The sequence below is a fragment of the Cydia strobilella genome, chromosome Z (genome assembly GCF_947568885.1).
Source record: "Cydia strobilella chromosome Z, ilCydStro3.1, whole genome shotgun sequence".
In the NCBI taxonomy this organism is placed as follows: domain Eukaryota; kingdom Metazoa; phylum Arthropoda; class Insecta; order Lepidoptera; family Tortricidae; genus Cydia; species Cydia strobilella.
In genome coordinates this window covers 24,131,532-24,153,866 of record NC_086068.1, presented here as the reverse complement: position 1 = coordinate 24,153,866, position 22,335 = coordinate 24,131,532, and the positions used below count along the sequence as shown (strand labels likewise).

At 36.8% G+C, this 22,335-nt stretch overlaps 1 protein-coding gene across 14 annotated transcripts in view; it reads left to right on the top strand.

Moving 5' to 3' along the window:
* The window catches only part of LOC134754140 (basement membrane-specific heparan sulfate proteoglycan core protein), a 319,966-nt gene that overhangs the window by 102,429 nt on the left and 195,202 nt on the right, over positions 1-22,335 (top strand). For all 14 annotated transcript variants that reach the window (XM_063690229.1, XM_063690236.1, XM_063690227.1 and 11 more), the window contains exon 9: positions 12,159-12,275. In XM_063690229.1, the coding sequence (XP_063546299.1) occupies positions 12,159-12,275 (117 nt within the window). The remainder of the gene's footprint in view (positions 1-12,158; positions 12,276-22,335) is intronic.

Below are 22,335 nucleotides of genomic sequence, written 5' to 3'. Positions count from 1 at the left end.
GAGTTTACATCTCTTCTGCAAGCGATAACCATTTAAGAGTCTCCGGCAAGTTCGGCCGAATTACACCTTCCCATACAAACGTAGTTCCGCTCCCATTGTAATGAAACTTTGAACATACAATGATTGACATGAGGTATATCTAGTCCTGTAATTAGTTTAGGTATATAGCTCCAGTTTATAAAACAAACGAAATAGAGCAAAAACAAGTTTTGTATGAAAAACTTAAATTCGCTGTATTTTTTTTAACTATGGTATATGAATGAAGCTACATAAACTAATTACAGGACTAGATATACCTTATCGTATTATAAGTACAAAGTTTCAAAATAATCTAGCTAGTCGTTTTAAAATGAGAGCGTAACTACGTTTGTATGAAGAACCGAGCTCGCCGGACTACGTCTTAGGCCTTAGCCATATTAGACGGAGAGCTGGTAGAAATTTGGAGTAGGTCCTTGAGGCAAGCTGAAAATTGGCCTGATGCTTCTCCTATCTTACCCTACCTCAGCACTACAAGTCTGGCTGCAGGGTAGCGGGTCTAAACCAACCTATAAATTTTTAAAAAATTTTTTTTTTGGTGCCCAAAGAAGGTTCTTGAGGCAATCTGTAATTTCTACAAGTGGAAATTGAATATCTAAATAGTCATAAAAAAATTATGCCAGACGATTTGGCCGGGTCTTTAACCTCGCCAGACGCGTGCAAAATATTTTATCAAAAAATTCTAAAAAGGTCCTTGAGGCAATCTGTAATTTTTACAGTTTAAAGTTAAGTATCTAAATAGTCATAAAAAAAATAAGCCAGACGATTTAGTCGGGGCCTTCTACCTGCCAGACGATCTAGAAAGTTACGTATGGCACTTACTCGCACGCAAAATAAAGTTTGTTATCCTGTATAAATGTATGCTAATACAAAGTTATTTTTGTAGTTCAGAAAATTAAAGATAGAAAGGTATAAATTTGGATGTACGATGTGATTGTGAGTATGAAGATGTGTATATTTATGATAATTATGCGTAAAGAATTATGGGTATGAATAGGGTGTGGGCATATTACATATTATGAAATTAGCGACAATATGTCCAGCTGTATCTCTATTGTAGATCCATGGGTAGTTCATTAGTTATGACGAAGGCCTTTTTATTTAATTTTAATGTACCATGGCGTGCATGGCTGTGTTCATGTATTTTTTTCATCTTTAGGGGTCATATAATATAATTAAATAATAAATAATTAATTAAATAATTAATTATTTATTTTAGGGGTTTAATATAATTTTAGTCTAATTTAACTTTAATTTTAATCTTAACTGTAATATAATAATTGTATGTAATGTTATAATGTAATATATTATTATCCTAAGTTGATTGAAATAAATGAATAAATGAAATGAAATTAATATCATCACACGTTTAGGGGGGGGGGGGGAGGGTGTCAAGAAAATGTAACATGTTGTGACAAAGGGAACGGGGAGTCATAAACTTTGTGACGTCACTATAACTTATTTAAATTATTTTATTCGCTGGACAGTTAAATAACAAGTTTTTGGAACGATAATCGTTTTTAATCGTTTAATTTTCTTTTTTCAAACATGCAATGAAATATCTGTGCCTCCAGTGTAAAAGGGTTAAACTCAAAAAGTGTCATTTTTCAGTACGGCCGAAAAACGTTTCTAACCGTGTTTTCTCTGGATTCTTTCTAAAAAAATTGGGGTTTTGCTTTTAGTTTAGACTAGATAGTTTAGGTAATGAATTATAAATTTTCATTTAAATTGAACTGACTTTTGTGAAAGTAACAGAAATATTGGCTGTCAAAAAAAACTTATATCCCTTTTCACAAAAACAATAAATGTGTGAAAAGGTTAAACTGCACTTTCTCTAGTGTTGCTAAAATCTTTTTTAACTTTTGTATTGTGTAAAGAAACCATTTCGGGAATTCAAAATAGCATTTTTTTAGTACGATGGTAAAAAAACCAAATGAAAAATAATAATATTCATGTAATTAAAGAGTGAATAGGTATCTTATAAATATAATACGAGTATATGTATGTACGTTGTCTCTATATGCTACATAGACAAAAATCTCAATATTATTCTATTTTATAAATTAAAACTCATTTAAAATAATTAATTAATTTAAATAATATTTATCATAAAATCATTATAATAAAAGTCAATCAAAATCTCAGATACCTACGCATAGACTTGACGGATAGAAAGAGTTAAGGTATCTTAAGGCAAAACTGGCTTCATGGCAAGCCGATATTGCACGCACACATACTCACTTATTGGGTATGAGACAACCACCGCTCAGCCCAGGGGGGCTACCCAAGATAACAATCGTACATTGACAAACGCCAAACGAAAATAAAAAAAAATTGGAATGCCCGATGCTACGAAAAGCCACGTGACTATTTTCATGCATTATTTAAGTGTTGTCGATTAGCGTTTTCTATCAACAATTTTCATCTTGGCTAGGCCCTCTGGAGCTGTGAATGTGTGTGTGTCGTGAGTAAACACGAGGAAATCGGTGTGTTTTGAAATCACAGTTTTGCCTCAGCGACTCTAGCAGCTCTGCGTATCTTTAAACTCTGTGCAGATACGACAGGTATAGGTGTCGGTTCCAGAGTTGAGGTCACACACACAACAACATAATAATCAATAATCATATAATGACAGCAGGATAAAATAAGTGTTATTTTTTCATACCGATAGCAAGTTCAACATTTTATAAGTATTTAGCTTAAATATCGTGCGCTTAAATAACCTTCACTCTTTCGTCTACTTAACCTTTTTACTACTTAACTGAAGATAAACAAAATTCTACACTACGTTTCACTCAAGCTTATTCGAGATAGCAAAAAATCTAATACCATTTTAGTCCTAGTTTTTAATTAAGTGCTCCTCGCTTTGCTCGTCATTGTACCTACTATTGACACTAGGATAGATTTTCTATAAATAATGGTTGTAAAGTATTGCTGCCGTTTTTAGGGTTCCGTACCCAAAGGGTAAAAACGGGACCCCTATTACTAACACTCCGCTGTCCGTCTGTCTCTCACCAGGCTGTATCTCATGAACCGGGATACCTAGACAGTTGAACTTTTTACAGATGGTGTATTTCTGGTGCCGCTATAAAAACAAATACTTAAAGCAGAATAAAATAAATATTTAAGTGGGGCTCCCATACAAGAAACGTGATTTTTTTGCCGTTTTTTGCGTAATGGTACGGAACCCTTCGTGCGCCAGTCCGACTCGCACTTTGCCGGTTTTTAGGGTTCCGTACCCAAAGGGTAAAAACGGGACTCTATTACTAAGACTCCGCTGTCCGTCTGTCCGTCCGTCTGTCCGTCTGTCCGTCTGTCCGTCTGTCCGTCTGTCCGTCTGTCTGTCTGTCACCAGGCTATATCTCATGAACCGTAACAGTTGAAATTTTCACAGATGATGTATTTCTGTTGCCGCTATAACAACAAGTACTAAAAAGTTCGGAACCCTCGGTGCGCGAGTCCGACTCGCACCTTGGCCGGTTTTATTATTACATTCCAGTATATTCGGTTTTGCTATGTTAAACAAATTTAAAATGGCAAACAAATTTACTTGGGTGTGATAATATATAAATGTAGAGACGATATTGTATGGCGTAAGCTATGGCTACCTCGCATATCTAGAAGTTACAGGATTTAGGCCAAGCAATTAAATTAAATTAAATTCTTTATTCAACGACTAACTAGGATCAATCAGTGTTAATAATGCTTATGGGTAATCTTATACTACGGTTAGTAACAGCAAAATTAGTTATATTATTATTATTATCAATGCCTTATTACATATTTATTTACATATTTAAATATTTATAAGTTCCTGCGCACATGAATGAGGTAGCAGTTGTTCAAATAAACACCGTCAACCCTGTCTGCAATCATAGTCAGGATGCTGTTGGAGCTAGCCCGGACTCTGCACACCAGGGACATAGTATAAACAGGGCAAAGTATGTTATCTTCATACAAACGCACCGCGCGCGACTTGTATGTGTGCGCCATAGTATCTATGCGTCGCCGCACGCACACTCAAACAAAATCTCGACCCGTTTCTCAGTGCGCCAGCCGGGGGGGGCTAACACCGCACAAGGTTCGCGCGTCACGGCTTTTTGGCACCGCTAAATACATGAAAAATGTGTGATAATCGCAGGAGAACTTATTTCTCGGTATTGTAGGTAGGTATAGTAACTAAGTACCTACTTACAGTTATAAATCGTAATCCATACTAATATTATAAATGCGAAAGTGTGCCCGTCTGTCTGTCTGTTACCTCTTCGCGCTTAAATCGCTAAACGGATTTGGATGAAATTTGGTATAGAGATAATTTGAGACCCGGGGAAGGACATAGAATAGTTTTTATCCCAGGAATCATCCTTTACGGGTGTAACAAGGGGGGTGGTAGTTTGTATGCAGGTATGATATAAATGAGCTCCACGCGGACGAAGTTGCGGGCAGAAGCTAGTTTAAAATAATACAACACAAGTAAAAAATACAACTTTCCGGCCCTTGCCAATTTCTAAGCACTGAATTAAAATTTATCTAAAAATGACAACCCTCAGACAGGCAAGTACGGTAGGCAATTATATCGCGGATTGGTCCGGAGATAGCCTACTGCCCTCTTTCTTTATTCTATGCCAGGGAGGTTGCTCTCTTGCGCATAGTGGTGTAGAAGCAGTCTACCCGCGCCTCCGCGAACATCCCTAACGCGCTACAGAACCTAGGTAGGCAGAGCGTTGTACCGTTTACGCGTATAGTCTGCCCACAGACTGCCGGTGTAGAAGCAAGTACAATAGGCTCTAAAGAGACTGAGCTTTACCTCCCTCGAGCAGTGAGCAAATCTGCGGGCTATCATATTCGCTCTGACGGACAACGCTCTGCGCTCGCGCTCAATGTCGTCGTCGTCTTTTAGGTCGGATGTCACTACATGACCTAGATATTTAAATTTATCGACAACTTTTAGTGATTGGCCATATAGTTTAACAGATGGAAACAGCGGTGGGCTTTTACCCTTAACCCTAAAGACGACACACTAGCTTTTCTTAGAATTATAAATTAGCCCATGGCTCGCTGCATATCGCTCGCAAATGGATATGAGCTTGGCAAGTCCACACGTTGAGGCGCTCAGCAACACCATGTCGTCAGCGTAGCTTAAATTATTAACGCTCACTCCATCTATATGACAACCGACACGGGTGTTACTGAGCTCCTCTATAAGCGCGTTCACATAGAGGTTGAACAGTTTAGGCGAGGTCAACCCGCCCTGCCTCACTCCGCACTCAAGTCCAAACGGCTGTGAATATGTATCCGCCCATCTGATCACATTGACCTGGTTATGGTACCAATATTTAAAAATACTACTAACCTCGGCCGGCATTTCCAAACTATCCAGCTTTTGCCACAAGATGTTATAATTAACCAGGTCAAATGCTTTTGATAGGTCTAGAAAACAAGCATAAACGGCCGTCCGCCTGTCCGTATAGTACCTAACTGTCTGCTTTAGCGCCAAAATAGCACTTTCAGTCGATAGACCTGGTTTAAAACCAAACTGATTATCGTGTAAAGTTAAGCACTTGTCTAATTGTCGGTTCAGCAGACAGTCAAGCACTTTTGCGACTATTGTAGCGAGGGAAATAGGCCTATATAGGTAGTTGCATTTATCACTGACGTCACCAGTTTTATTTTTCACAATTGGGACCACTACAGTTTTCATCATGTCTGCAGGCAAGTATGAGTGTTGTATACAAAAAGTATACAACATCGCAAGCACTCTATTTAGATGATGACCAGCATGATGCAGATGCTCCACACTGAGGCCATCGTGACCGGGAGACTTCCCTCGCGTTATCGAACTTATATCGTTTTTTACATCTTTCGCTGTTAACCGAGTACATATCTCCCGCCCACTCAAGCCGCAGTCCGCAGCATCCGCCACCTGCGATGGTCCCAAAGGTGACTTAACTGTAAAATGATCTCTTAATAGCTCTGCTATAGACCCATTGTCACTCACTCCATCGACGCTCACGGGCAGGCTTGTTTTACCGTTCAGCTGATTCGTAGACTTCCAAAAGTGGCGAAAATCTCGTTTGGAATGTAGTGGAGTCAATATAAAGTTTAAGTTACATTAAATGCACACTCAAATTTTTCTACATGGGTGAATTCTATATCATATTGAATACCCGTCTGTAAAGTAACAACTTGATATCAGTTCCCGTTTTTGAGAAATAAAACTTTTTTTTAAATCTTTTATACTACTTAAACAATAATTCCCACATAAGATATTTTTCGTAGAATGGGTTATGAAGCTTATACGACTACACGGTCAGAATATCTCTCGACAATAATGTAAATTATAGATTTATTGAAACAAATTATTATTTTGTAAGTTTTTCATGACCGAGGAACTCCCACACCGAGAGAAAAGTTTACTATGGTGGTTGTGAAGTAGTTGTATCGATCATGTTTAAAAATCTCCCGAGTCACTACTATATTTGTAGAATAGCAGCAAGATTTTGGAAACAAACAGCAAATAATGTTCTGCACAATTAATGGACATTTCTAGTTTTTTGCCAGTAACTGCACAAGTTATGGAAGAATAACATATTCATTTTTCTCTCGATAATTAAATCAATTTCCAGCATAAAAAATTTAAAAAGTATACGGTATTTCCAGGCATTCACAGAGGCCAATTCGAACTTTATTTAAGATGTCAATAATATATAATTTTGTTATCATTCGCCCGACCGTCTCACTCGCACCAAAACATATTTTAACTAGTACGAGCGAAATGCACACGCAAATTAAAAAAATGACATTTTTAATAACAAAGTTCGAATTAGCCTCAAGGTATATTAGGAAAGTATACCTTATGGCTTATGGCATTGCGTTAAGGTTCAATAGTTCAATGCATTAAGTGTCTGTCTTTATATGAAAAACAATAGCTGTCAAATTTTTATATCTATTCACAAAACGTTTAGAATACTGGATGCTGTGTCAGATATAAATAGACCCTTGAAGTCTTACAACTATCTATTATGCTTGATCTGAATCTTACTGGTTAGTAAGGACCGTCCACTTAGTTATACTTCGAATAGCCGCCCGGACAAATTATAAAGCTAATTTCGAATTTTAAATTTGGACAATTCACGAGAAGAGTAACGTAACGCCAAACGATATGTTTGTCCCTTTTCAACGATCCTGTCATCCGATGCTTTTAGTAGCGGGAGCTGTGAGAGTGAAAGACGCAAATGTCAGCAATTCTTACCGCTTGGTATTTGTCAGCGAGCGCATCGCGACATGAAACCAGTATGAACCTGGCCCTCGATTACGTATAATTGTAAGGAAACTTGGGATTAAGTTATATTAGTCTAAGGTCTAACAGTTGAGAATAAGACGTGCTCTGAATATACAGTGTGGAATTTTTTTATGGGCCCTGAAGGGAAAGTGCCTTAAAACCTTAAGTTAGCTCATTTTATTTTTAAAAATAAACAAAACTGCATTCAAAGGTTTTTTGAAATTCGCTTGTCTCGCCTGGGAATCGAACCGACTAAAAATTCCAAACAATAAACACTCCCTATTTTATTCTACTAGTCGATACCACGTCGATACAGTTAATGTTAATGATAACATTTCTTCAAGAAACATTAGGTCTTACACTCGTCTGTCGTAGCAAAATTGAAAAAAAAAATTAAAAACCTTTGAATGCAATTTAGTTTCTTTTTAAAAATAAAAGAATGTCTCCTTTAAGTAAAATGAGCTAACTTAAGGTTTTCAGAGAATTTCCCTCCAGGGCCCATTAATTTGATTATTAAATTATAGTGGTAAGTAAGCGCATTGAGTATGCACTTTTGTCTCAGGCGATGCCGCTTGGCACGATTGATTGTTCCTTAGGGCAAATAAAACTGATTCAGCCCGGTAGCCACGAGATCGTAACGCCCCCCAAAAGGGGGGTGAAAGGGTCGGCTCCCCAAGTCCAATCTATGCTATATTTCTTCCTGTTCTTAGCAACTAGGGTAACTTATATATCATTTTCGTATAATTTAGGAACGAGGAATTCATTTTTGAAAAAATTATTAGACCTTTCCATACAAAAAATTTAATGTTATGTAATTTTTTGTGACAATTTTCCCTGTTACAATTACAGTGTGGCGATTTGCACTAAATAAAAAAATGGACAATGTAGCCCATTTATTGTTCATTCTGGAAAATATCACTTTAAAGGAATAGCTGCCGAAACGCCTGTCAAAAAAGAGGCGTTTTTTCTTACTAAGCGGCGTTTTAAGTTTCCAAGTTTTTATTCCTTACTTGTTGTTTTTATTCCTCACTTGTTGTTTTTATTATTTTTTCGCAACTGTGTTAAAAAACGTCGTTCGATACACGTGCGGAAATGTCATTCTTCACTCGTCCCGAGTCTTGCCAAGATACCTATCTCGGTACTCGTGAAGTAATGACATACTTTCCGCACTAGCATCGAAATGTACTATTTATTTCATTTGGGCACCAAGAAGGATGTTGGTAGTAACCCTTTTTGCAAGTAAAATAGTATGTAATAATGATTTAATATAATATTGTTAATTAACTAAAGTTTCATTATTGCGTCATTTCATCTCATAACCCTACTACCCATTGAATTGAATGACCTTTTTCACGTTTTCTGCAGCAATGCAGTCGACTGCAGCAGCAATATTGAAGCGCGACATTGCTGTCGACTGCTACGGCAGTAGCCGTAAATGTCAAAATCAAATTTCCTGTCTGGATTTTGACGTTCATTTAAAATAAATAATCAAAGGGGATCATCGATTTTGGGCCCGGAGGACAAACCATCGCGTATATTATGGTACACTACACAGACGGTTACAGTAATTATAAACGCAATTGATTACGGAAAAAGATATAATATTGGGTGTAAATGAAACGGGAATGTATTATACAATAAAATAAATTATATCTATTATTAATTTCCGTAAATCACACCATCATCTTTATTAGCATAGCATAGCTTAACGCTCAATTTCGCACAAACCGTGAGGTTTTCACTAAGGAGTTTAAAATTCTCTTTGCACTAAACTTTATGGTTGGTAAAAAAGTGTGTATTCTAATTTGGCACTAACTGCCACTGTCTGTCATTGCTATGTCATAGCCTCATAGCTGACATACGTGAGATATATGCCGCAATGTATGCATTGCGCGTTTTATCGGAGCTTTGCCTGAGGTGTGTTAAGTAAGCGCGCAATCAAAATTAAACATGCGTAAACAATCGTTACGCGTACCGATGAAACTGGGTAAGTTAGTCATGGGAGAATTAACGGTCGACCGCATCGCGAACTCTCGGCAGTTCAAGCGGACCGATCGTCTACCGCGAACATTGAAGTGAGACGGAGATATGGAAGTCGATCAAACGTTCTCTACAGTGAATCAGTACCCGTCAGTTAGTGCCTGCGTGGGTAATTTAAATAGCTTGGACGTCGTAATAATTATGGTTGTATTCCATACAATATTACATATACGTGAGATTTTTTTTGTTATTACACTAACATGAGTAAGAGATTTATGAAGGTGAAACAAAAGTCGAGTGTCCATTTTCTATAAGCAACAAAAAAAAATTCGAAACAAAAATGGTTAATAGTAATTAAACGGATTCATTTACGTTAGAGATTTTTTTGTAGAATATAGTAAATATAAAGAGCTTAATTAACATGTAATTTTTATGTACACATTAGTTGTTATTTTTATGTAAAAAAAAATTAATAAAGAAAGTTATTGGGGGCAGGTTTCTGTGCCAAGCTGGAAGAAAATATAAATACTTAATGAGTATATGCCTGAGAACAGCATATTAGAAAATCTCTAGTGTGGGGATTGATGTTTTGGTTTATTTCTCTATTTTAGTAATAATTTGGATTTATAAAAACAAATTGACATATTTTGTGGAGATTTTTTTCAAAATATATTATTTGTAACATAGGTAATCACATCTCAAAAAATCTCTAATGTGAGAATTAATGTAGATTTCTCATACATTTTGAACTGTGCGGACCGGCCTAATGATGTTTCGCAATGATGTCCAATTTTAACTGCTCTTCGTGCTTTTGACACCATTTCAAACGAGACTTGAACACCTTTCAACTTTCACACATATCGTCGTAAATATGGGCCGACATAGGTTCCCCATACCATACCATACCATACCATACCCACAACTTAAACTTACATTTAGCGTCTTTATGTGCGTGGCTTACATGCTTGTTCCACCCAATTACAGGCTTTTTTCTTTTAGACGATTTTTGATTATTATTATAATTATAACTGAGAGTTGCAGCGTCGCTTAGAGAATTAATAATATCATTATACATTTTATCAATTATAATTTTATGATTTGGATTGCTACATATATAGCCACTGCAATCACGAAAAAAATCTGGAAAGTCAATAAGAAGGTATAGAGGGAAATGCTAGGAACACAATTTTTAACTTCGTAGCTTTGTTTGGACTAAAGGAGATGAACATATCAAAAGTCCCCGGCCGTAACCCTGGTGCTGAGGGGGAGAGGGGGGTTTGAAGGTTACATTTTTCGGTTTTTCGATTATATCTCGGAAACTATGGGTCTAAGCGACATGGCCACTTACACAAAATGAAAAGTAATTTAATTTGTTACAAGTCTTATTAGGTTAATTTTTTTGATATTTTGTATAGTTTTTGAGATATCCGCTCTTGAAGGTTTATTTAGGGCTCTCACTTTTATCTTGATTATCTACATCAGTAAAGCTGCTAGGCCGGGTTTGGTAACGTTTTAGTATAAATCGGGGGTGCTGAATTTATTTATGGTATCAACTTTCACACCTTTCCAAAGTAAAAACATATAAACTTTAAACAAATAACTTTTTTTTTACTCCTCTTCACGCTTAAACCGCTGAACCGATTTAGTTGAAATTTGGTAAATAGATGTTTTAAGTCCCGAGACAGGACATAATATAGTTTTTATCTTAAAAAATCATAGTTTGAAGGTGTGAAATTTTATTTTTATTTAAATAGGTTCAGCGGTTATTGATTCCCCATACAAATTTCCACCCCACTTTTTACACTCTTAAAAGATGATTTTGGTTATAAAATCTATCCTATGGACTGTCCCGGGACTCAAACCATCTCTATACCAAATTTCAACAAAATCGGTTCGGCGGTTTAAGCGTAAAGAGGAGTTTTATAAAAAATCATTTTTTTTAAATTTTGTTTTTAATTAGGAATGGTGTCAATGTCGATACTATAAATGAATTCAGCACCCCCGATTTATACGAAAACGATTCCAAACCCGGCCTAGCAGCTTCGCTAAAATGAGCGGATATCTCAAAAACTATACAAGATATCGAAAAACTTGACGGAATAAAACTTGTAACAAATTAAATCACTTTTCATTTTGTATAAGTGGCCATGTCGTTCAGACACATATTATCCGAGAAAAACTGAAAAATGGAACCTTCAAAACCCCCTCTCCCCCTCAGCACCAGGGTTACGGCCGGGGACTTTTGATATGTTCACCTCCTAACTAGTCTAAACAAAGCCACGAAGTCAAAAATTGTGTTCCAAGCATTTCCCTCTATACCTTTTTTTGGGCATTTATTTCCTAGCCTAATTGCCTGTCAACGTTAAAAAACGCGACGAAAATGGGAATAATGTTAAATCAGTTTTTAAATGGAATCGGAAGTATTAAATTCAGATATTCAGAATTAATATGTGATTGCATAAATTATTTGATTTTATAATAGTATATTTCATGATATAAACACCCATTGTATCTCCTGGGTCCTGAATTCAGTTTTTCGTATTTTCCAGTCCGTTAATCTTACATACACACATTCTAGCCGGCCGCTCGAGCCCGCTATAGGATCTCGAAAGTAGTCAAGTTTTTGAATTTGTTGCCTGTATCGGCTGTATCTTTGTACGACTCATGTAATGTTGCTTTTTTTAAATTTAAAGTTTAACTACTGTTTAAGTATGTAAGTTTAAATACAACTGTCAGCTATAAATAATATAGCTGGCAGCTGGACACTTAAAATGTTCTCCCAAAAGAGAACCTCTCCTTACCTCTACCCTCCATAATAAATATAAACTACCATCCAGTGTAACCACCATTTTGGTTTCAGAATGCCACACGGATGAACTGACATGTGACAACACGCGCTGCGTGTCGGTGACTAAACGTTGTGATGGCCATAACGATTGCGATGACGAATTGGATGAGCAGAATTGTCCACCGATAGGTAAGTCACTTATAAATATTAAAAAAGGAAATAAATACAAAGAAAACCTCAACATCTCCAAAGGGATGGACTGCAAATACTTAGTAGGTATTCTTCTAAAACTAGTGGCTCTGTGTACTTAATAGTATTTTTTTTCATAATTAAAGAACCTACTTGCCAAATTATATGAAAATCGGTTGAGAAATGTAAACTATAGAGGAGAATATCCAGATAGACATACGAAAGCGAGTAAGTACAACTTTTCATCGCTTTTAGCTTAAGTGCCGTAATAAATTGTATCTCAAGTGATCGATATCAACAAAATCAAACTGCCTCTAAGCAATGCTATGCTGCGTCAAGTATCTAGTGTATAGGTGTATTATATTCTTCGGTACTTACTTAACCGCTATTCAAACTCAAGTTTGCAATATGTATATGTATATCTTCGGCCAGCAAAAGCTTAAACACGAAATATGTACCTACACAGTCAGCATCAAAAGTAGCGGTTCAGCGTATGTAGACAACATGCCAATCGCTTACGCTATGTAGCGAACGAAATGCAACTGTCACTGTCACACTAATGTGGAAGAGTGATAGACAGACACAAAGCGATTCGATAGCGAACCGCAAGCAAACGTCACTTTGGCTAGGTGACAACATTCTCTAAAAACTTTACAAAAATGTCTTTATATGTAGAAATATTAGACTGTGGTAGATATTCTTTAGAGATATTTCCATATTTCCATATTGTATAAACCATCTTAATTGTTAACCCATATAATTTGCAAGTATCATTGCACTTGGCCCTAGTATGCATCCCGCCTTATAATAGTTGCTACAACCGGTTGCATGCTCGTCGCGCGTCATCGGCTACGCTGTCACTAACCAACATCTTACGAGTGCTCATAACTTGTTATTTCGGTGTATGGTGGCGCCGCCTAATTACTGTTTTTTGATGGACACTTTTCATACATAGAGATTTGGCTCCTTTATATAGTCTCCATGGTTGTTATATTAATTGAATTTAAAAATACCGACATTCATTAAAAAAAAAATGTTATGCTCGCTTATGGATTACCTGTAATTTATGTTATTAATTACTAAAACTTTGTTTGTTTCTCGCTTTAAGTGATTTAGAATCTTAGAGAAATAAATATATTTGAACTGATATTTAAAAAATAGTAAGGTGGTTTTTGGTCTAGAAGTCTTCTGGAAATCGATTTTCGCTCATGTCGTCGCAAATATGGACATATTTGGTATCAGTGCATTCAGTGTGATGTCCTGAACATATTTACATGAGATGACAAGCTCGAAAGTGGTGGGGGACACACTCCTGACGAATTTAACCACATCTCATATGGGCTATATAAATTTTGAAAATGGCGCCCGCTAATGAAAAAAGGGAGGGGGGGGGGGGGGTTGTTTTTTTATTCTTACTATAGCAATATGGATATCAAATGAAAGCTAGTGAAAAGACCATTTCAAAAATATATGTAAATAGTCTGGTTTTTTGTTTGTTTTAATAATAGTTGCAGTTTAATGTAACAGGAAATTATACTTTTTTCAACTTGATGTACTTTTCTTATTTTTGGTTATATCTGGTTAATTATTTTTTAACGTTATGTAAAGGACAATCACAGTCACTTGATATATATTTTAGAATGATCCATTCAGTCATTTTCAATTTAGAGCAGTTCAAAGTCAACTGTGGATTGTGAAATTTTTGAACGTTTTCTAATAATTGGTTAGACGAAGTAGTGAAAATGTTACAGTATGTTATATATTTGTGATCTACTCACAAAGCCCTTTCATTTGATGCCCTTTTTTTTAATCATACCCCACATGGAATGATTAAAAAAAAGTAAAAACTTTGTACTGCCGACTTTTTGACGTCACAGCAACTACCCCCACCACTTTCGAGCTTGTCATCTGCACTGATACCAAATATGTCCATAATGTCCATATTTGCGACGACATAGGCGAAAAGTAACCTAAAGCCTGTTTCGGCAATCCACTAAAAGTATTCAAGGTGGCAGATACTTTGGGCGCGTGGTTTTACCCGTTACAATTGATGGTGACGAGCCTACCAGACTGTTACTGTAGTAAGCTCAGGCCGTAACAAACATTCAGCATTGCAGTCCCACGGACTATACCTAAGGTTCGTTGATAATGTGTTAAATTATATTAAATCGGACAAATCGGTAGATATCGAGTTCCATGGATGCCTTGGCAGGTATTTATTAGGTAATCGTTATTCGTCAGTATAAAAAGTCTACCTAAATGGTATCACCACTTAAATCTCGAGTGGAGTTCAATGACATTCAAGTGCATTATGAAATAACAGTTTATGCCAGTAGCGCATTTAATTGTAGTTTGAGCAATAAGTAAAAAAAAAGTGATGAGTACAATAAGCATCTTTTGTGACTGATAGACCAAAAAGAAAAATATTGAAAAAGATGATGTAATTACAAAAGGAATGTAATGGACTAAATTTGTCTACGCACCACTTTAGGACGATATTGGACGACCGCTTTACTATACAAAAAATGTAGTCCTCATTTTTCTCCCTTGATATTGACATTATGGAATAGTACATTTCGATGCTAATGCGGAAATTATGTCATTACCGCACGTGTATCGAACGACGTTTTTTAATACAGTTGCGAAAAAATAAGAAAAACAACATGTAAGGAATAAAAACAATATCGAATGTTGCCTTTGGAAACTTAAAACATGCTTGCAGTTAGAAAAAACGCCTCTTCTTTGACAGGCTACCTTCCATAGCTATTCCGTTCCATTCAGACAACTTATTAAGAACGGTTTTTCAATATTCAATATTAAAAAATAAACGTGTTATAATGATGAAGAGGTAAGTAATAAAATATGAAATATGTATATTTTTCGTATTCTTTCTTTCATTAACAGTAGGTTTTTATTTTGATTACGACGTTTAAAGGAAACTAATATAAACAACCATCAATAAGTATAGTCATGAATTGGAATTGGAAATATATATTTAAAAAAAAGTTCGTGAAAACCAACTTTCCGCACGCTAAACAGCTACGTAAAGTAGAACTTTTTGAGTAACTGTATTAAAAACATTTTACACTATAGTACATTGTGCAACGAGGGGGGTAAGTGAAATATTGTTAACGAGGGTGTTAATTCACGAGAGCCCCAGGCTGGAGTAAATTAAAGACTCGATTTTCCTTTTCTTTCACAATCCATAACTCCCGCGCACCACAACGAGCTTCAGCTCGTCCAGTCCACCACTACGCACTTCAGTAGACGTAATGACGCGATTGCAGCTGGATCACTTTTAGCCCTAGGTACTAATCTATTATCGAAACGTAAAGTTTAATTATAAGTAGGTAGACGTAAAATCACGAGGGTGAAACACATCTAACGATTAATAATTACAGAACATAATAAAGTTCTATTAAGGAACGAAGCAACGCTACTTACTACTGTGTTACGAGTGTAATATGACATAAAGCTGTGTTGGAATGTGAAGTGCGGTCTGTGGGCGGACGCATGATTCTCAAGTGTTTTAATCATATCAATTCTGAGCTCATATTTAACTGTTTATGCGTACTTGACGCCATTATACTAGCATCATGGTTGGTAACGACGCTTCATGAGTCATCATTGTGCTATGGTTAGGAATTAAATATTTGTGTATACTTAATCCTGCTCCACGCTTAGGAGTACGTATGTATTACTGTGGGAGATCGTAACTCGAGTGTCTTGCACGCGCGAGTGAGTTGATCGCATCTGCTTGAAAGTACATTTTTGACGCACGGCTTACTTGTTTTTGTTCGTTCACACAGTACGGATAGTTGACCCTTACAACTAGCACTTCAGTTCGCAAGTACAGCTCTAAATAATTTATAAATAACGGTTACACTAGTGAGTGTGTAACATGTTCGCTTTCCAGGCGTGGCGAGCAATTGTATTTAATTGGAATTTGCGTCTTCTTGCTTAAAATGTGACTTACTTCCATTTCCTGTGTTCCCAAAGTAAACGGTTTTCCAAAAAAAAAAGGTATGCCTTCTTAGGAAAAGAGAGTAAGTGCCGTAAACACTGATGCCAATACGGAGAATAGAAAACCTTTTGACAATTTAATGATATGTAAGGGGTACCTACACCAAGCGGATGTTGCCCTTGTCCATGTCATGGGCTCATGGGACGCATGCAGAGGCAGCACCCGCTAGGGTGAAAGGACTATTGAGAGTTGATGGAGTCTAGACTAGGTTATTGGGTGAAAGCGATGGACTAAATAATGGGCTATGGGCCTATGGGAGAAAAAAACCGGACGACCCCCGTCCCGTTCCCAAGATGGCCCCACAAAAAGCTACACCTAAGATAGCTCAAATGCAACAATAGTCAACTCGCCACTTACGTTTCCACATCTACGCTCGAAAACGCAGCTCTCGCGACACCACTCTGGACGGTTGGCTAGAGCAAGCCAGAGGAACCTGAAACACTCACCCACCTTTCGGGTGACAGAGCTCCCCCAGGAGTACTCGGGTACGTGGGGTCGCTACTCCCCAACAGCTCGCAGCTTGCCACAAGCCGCCCTGCGTTGACTGATCGCACTGGTAAAACCAGCGGGTGATGGGGTAATTGATACCAATAATAGGTACCTAGTCCGCATTACGATCTTTGTTCCATTTACTTTCTGCTGTTGGTACTTTCTGATGTCATATGTAAATTATAAGTACATAGCAAAAATTTATAAATATTACATGACCACTAACAGCGCGTTGTAAATACATTATCTCTTGAACGCGATGTGTTTATTATGACGACATTGATGACTTAAACATTCTTGATGGTATTAAGGGTTAGGATGTAGGACTGTAGGTTGGAATTCTTAATAAGTATTAGGTACAATAGGTACCTACTCGTACGAGAGTAATTTAGTTTTTTTTTATACTACGTTGGTGGCAAACAATCATACGGCCCGCCTGATGTTAAGCAGCCTCCGTAGCCTATGTACGCCTGCAACTTCAGAGGAGTTACATGCGCGTTGCCGACCCTAACACTCCGCACCCTCGTTGAGCTCTGGCAACCTTACTCATCGGCAGGAACACAACACTATGTGCCAGTTGCACCATCCGCACTTAACAGACTGATCAACGTCAACCGGCGCGCCGCGGCGATTTACTATGAAACTTTCCATACAATGAAATTTAGCGAACTCTTTAACGATCACAAACAGTTGGTGCAACCGACCCTATGAGTAGGGTCTAGTGATATTTGGCTGCTGTTTTCTGTAGGGTGGAGGACTTCCCAAGTTGGGCTTGCTCTAGATCTGGAATGACTTCCGCTGTCCTGTGCCCTACCACACAAAGCGAGATTCACAGTGCCCATACCTCTACTTTGGACGTAGTTTAAGGACATACCCGGGTCCGGATGTAGTTTAAGGACATACCCGGGTCCAACATCAACAACAACATTACATCTGAAACCCATTTAATACATATTTTTCTAAAAGTTCAAAATAAAAATATAATAAAGTTGTATCATCAACATCCAAGAGGATTATGAACTTTTACTTTCTTTCTTTCTTTCTTTCTTTCTTGGTCTATTAAATACCAGTTAGATTAGATCACATTAAGCTAAATTCCAGATTATTATGAAACGCTTCGGCAATCATTGCTTTTTTGCGAGTGACCTCTCGCCCTTTGTCTTACATCTTTATGTTATAGTTATCTAAAAAATACCGTAGGTATATTGCCAATGTCGTTAATATAGAAAATAAATACAGATGTCAATTCTTTGATTCCTTCTAAAAATATAATTTAAAAAAAAAACGACCTAGTGCTTCTAGAAAAGGTAAGTAGTGCCCTTGCGCTGTATTTTGCTCGTCTTGACGGGCCCAGATAGAAATAATCACTACGGTGGATCAAGTCTTTTTAGGGTTCCGTACCCAAAGGGTAAAATCGGGACCCTATTACTAAGACTCCACTGTCCGTCTATCTGTCTATCACCAGGCTGTATCTCATAAACCTTGATAGCTGAAATTTTCACAGATGATGTAATGCTGTTGCCTCTATAATGACAAATACTAAAAAGTACGGAACCCTCGGTGGGCGAGTCCGACTCGCACTTGTCAATTTTTTTTCTCTGTACCTATCGGGAAAAATCTACGTCTAAATACCAGTGGCAAAAAATTTGCTAACGTAAAATGAACGTTTTTTATTCACTAATAATGGAGGTGGGAAAGCTCAGCTATTGTTACGCATAGTATGACGGTACGAGTATGTTCCTGTTAAGTAATAGCCACGATGTTATGGTTATCAAAGATTACTTCTCGTTAAGTCTCGCTCGGAGCAACTGATTACAATGAATTGGTCTGTTGGCGACGCAAGTCACATTCCTGCGAGTTAATTTTAATTGCCGGGAGCATACTGTGATTTTTAAACCGACATGTTGAGCGCTTGATGCAAGGGAATAACAATACTATGTCATGTCATGTCAATTGTGTCATCAATACCTTCTGCTTTCTTGCTACCTTCTGCTGTTTCAGCCAACGTACTTACATGATTACTTCTATAATATCTTAATACTTACCTACACTTTATTTACCCACTTCAAAAGTTTGAAGGAGGAGGTATTCAATTTACCGGGATCTGTTTTTTTGCATGTTCTTAAATTTTTCAGACGAGTGGACCGATATTGCAAAATATTTTTCTTTGATCCCATTGTCATTAAATCGGAAATCCTGACAGTCTTGATTCAGGGTCTTGATGGTTGGCCCTGGAAAAATCAAAGGAACGTTTCATATATTACGGACACATTTGTAGTGTTTTTTTATATAGTAGTTTACTCATGCATATGCTCTTGGAATTCGTAATTTTTTTAAATTGCAGTAAAAGACCATAATTGACAACTAACATTATTTTGTGGAGTCGTATTTTGTTTTCATAAAAATATATTTTTAGATTATAATGTAAGTATTCTGTTATAAGTAACAAAAAGCGTACGTATACCTAATTTATACGTAAGCTAACTAAGCTAGATCTGCGTAGCCTTGACCGTTTTATGCTAAAGCGCTTCCGTAATTACTGCAGAGTTTCATAGTTGGCCACTCCTGTCGTCGTAGCTTGCCTGTCCTTTGCCTTATTGCAGTTCTCTCGTTTTTTGTAAAAAAAATGAGCTGTGCAATAAGAGTCCCCGGCAAGCTCGCCCGAATTGCACCTTCCCATACATAAGTAGTTCCGCTCTCATTTTAAAACTACGTGTTGCATTGTAATGAAACTTTGCACATACAATGACATGAGGTATATCTAGGTCTGAAATTGGTTTATATAGCTCCAGTTTATAAAACAAACGAAATAGAGCAAAAACAAGTTTTGTATGAAAAACTTAAATTCCCTTTATTTTTTTAACTATGGTATCTGAAGCTACATAAACTAAGTACAGACATAAGATATACCTTATCCTATTGTAAGTACAAAGTTTCAGAGCAATCTAGGTAGTCGTTTTAAAATGAGATCGGAACTACGTTTGTATGGAGTACCGAGCTTGCCGGGAACCCTTAAATAAATAGTTTACATTTTCTTTCTTAAATACGTATATTGTATACCTATTTAAATACCAAATCCCGAAGTACTCGTATCGTAAAATGAATTTTTCTTTAACATTAAAAACCCTGAAGAGAATTAAAACACCTAGTCACTCTACTACTAGTCAGTTGACACCTATCTTATAACCGTCTCTACACAAAAACTTTCGATTACAAAAACGAGCCGACTGCGTGTCGGATTACGCATAGTGGAGGGTTCCGTACCTTTGTACCAGCCATACCAGCAAATAACCTTACTTTCGCGGCAATTACCTCCTTAAATACCTAAGAAGATAAGTTTTTTGGCAAAAAACAAAGCTTATGGGTCAAACAAAGCTGATGGGTCAACAGAGCCGCCGAGTTCACCTTCTCATACAATCTAAGTTACGCTCTCATTTTATAACAACATGATGTTGGAATAACATTAAACTTGGCATGAACATTCAACTAACTTATTTATATGTATGCGTGTAATTAGTTTTCGTTGCTAGAAATCGCAACACATATGAAATATAGCGTTTATAGTAGCCGCCATGCAGGTCTCGACGACAAAGATTTTAGATTTTTAGATTTAGATATTTATTCTCATAATATAAAATACAATATAAATTATCTTAGACTAATCTACACGAATTATTTATATAATGATCGTCAGTACATACAATTAACATTATTTGATAAATTCAAAAATACAATTTAATTACATAATATATATTACATTATCAAATAAATTCAAAATATGCTTATTTTTATTGTTTTGTGTGAATAAATGATTATATTATTTTAATTCAAAATTACAATTTAAAAATGCCTGAGTAATAATCATAATTTTATCCACTTATGTCAAAAACAAAAATTCGGGAGTAACTAATTACGAGTATCTCCTAATGATCGTCATGTTCTAAGTAAAAACTAGGTACAAATTATAATACTAAACAATTTATGAAAAACATGTCAGTTTAAAAAAATAATTTACAATGTTGAATGTCGAGGTCATAAACTCATTCACTGAATAAAGTGGATTTTGCCAATAAAAGGACTCTCAGTTGACGCTCAAATGTTTCGTCAGATGTTTCTGTACGTAATTCAGCGGGTAGACGCTCGTAGTATGTCGGACCGATTACTCTCGGGTTTTTGCATGAAAGTGCCATGCGTCGTGGCACTGTTCTGAGTCTCCCCGTGGATCTGATCAATTTGCCCGTTACCTCAACACGTTTAAAAAGTGGCAAGTTTTTCTTACGAACATTAAAATTTCGAACATGTATAGTGAGTAATGCGTCATGATGCGATTTTTCTTAAATAGTTCCTTACAGGGGTGACATTGTTTTACTCCTGCCAGTAACCGTATCGCACGTTTCTCGAGTATTAATACGCGATTTGCATCCGTGGAATTGCCCCAGATTTAGCATAAATGACTTCAGTGAGTGAAAATGTGAGAAATATACGGCCTTCAGTGACTTCTTCGTTATCAATGGTTGAAGTTTTTTAATCGCAAAAATAGCACTACTCAACCTATTACATAGTCCGTCAACATGGCACTTCCAATGCAAATTTGAGTCAAGTATAAAACCTAGGAATTTGATCTCATTACATATAGGCATAGGCTCGTCAGCAATACACGGCGGCACTTCAGCGTTACGTCCTGAAAATATCATGGTTTTCGATTTGGCGATGTTCAAGAGGAGCCCATTAGACGAAAACCACGTCTACAGTTGGTCACTTGCTTCGTGAATTTTGTCAGCGAGTTGCGTGTGAGTTTTTGCATTGACGACAACTGTTGTATCATCTGCATATAGGATAGAAGAGCCACTCGTGATTGCTGACGGGAGGTAATTTATAAATAATAAAAATAACGTGTTGCCAGTTGCCGACCCTTGAGGGATGCCCAAAGTCACTGTTTTGCCACTTATGGACATTTTGACCACCTGTTTACGGTCAGACAAAAATGATGCAAACAAACTTAGGGCGGAGTCAGTTATGCCGTACATAAAAAGATTTCGATTTGAAGTAAACTTATAATCTTGAATAGCTGCTGGTTACGTTACAAGGTACAGTTGACGAAACGGTTAAGAGTGTTGAAGTGGTGGTTATAGTATGGAGGCTGATGCGAGAGTGATTACGCGAAATTTGAATAGTAAAAAGGTAGTTTAAATATAGGTGCCTCTAATTGGCCGCGATACAAGTTATGTGGAGCGCTCCTATTGGTGCTTTAAAAATGTCTCCGCATACTAACCGAGCCCGACGGCTGCGTTTAGCTACTGCATTATACAATTAAAAGGTTGCGTTCGCAACATTTATATTTTTTGTATGTAAATCTTCTACTCGCTCAATTTTCTTTGTTACAATTTCTAGCAATGAAAACTAATTACATATATGTTACTTCAATATATATATATATAAAATATATTATATATATTTAATGTTCATGTTCATATGCCAAATGGTAAGGCCCTATGTCCATATAAAGTGACAAGTTTTCACCGACCTACTGTGGCATTAGAGCATAAA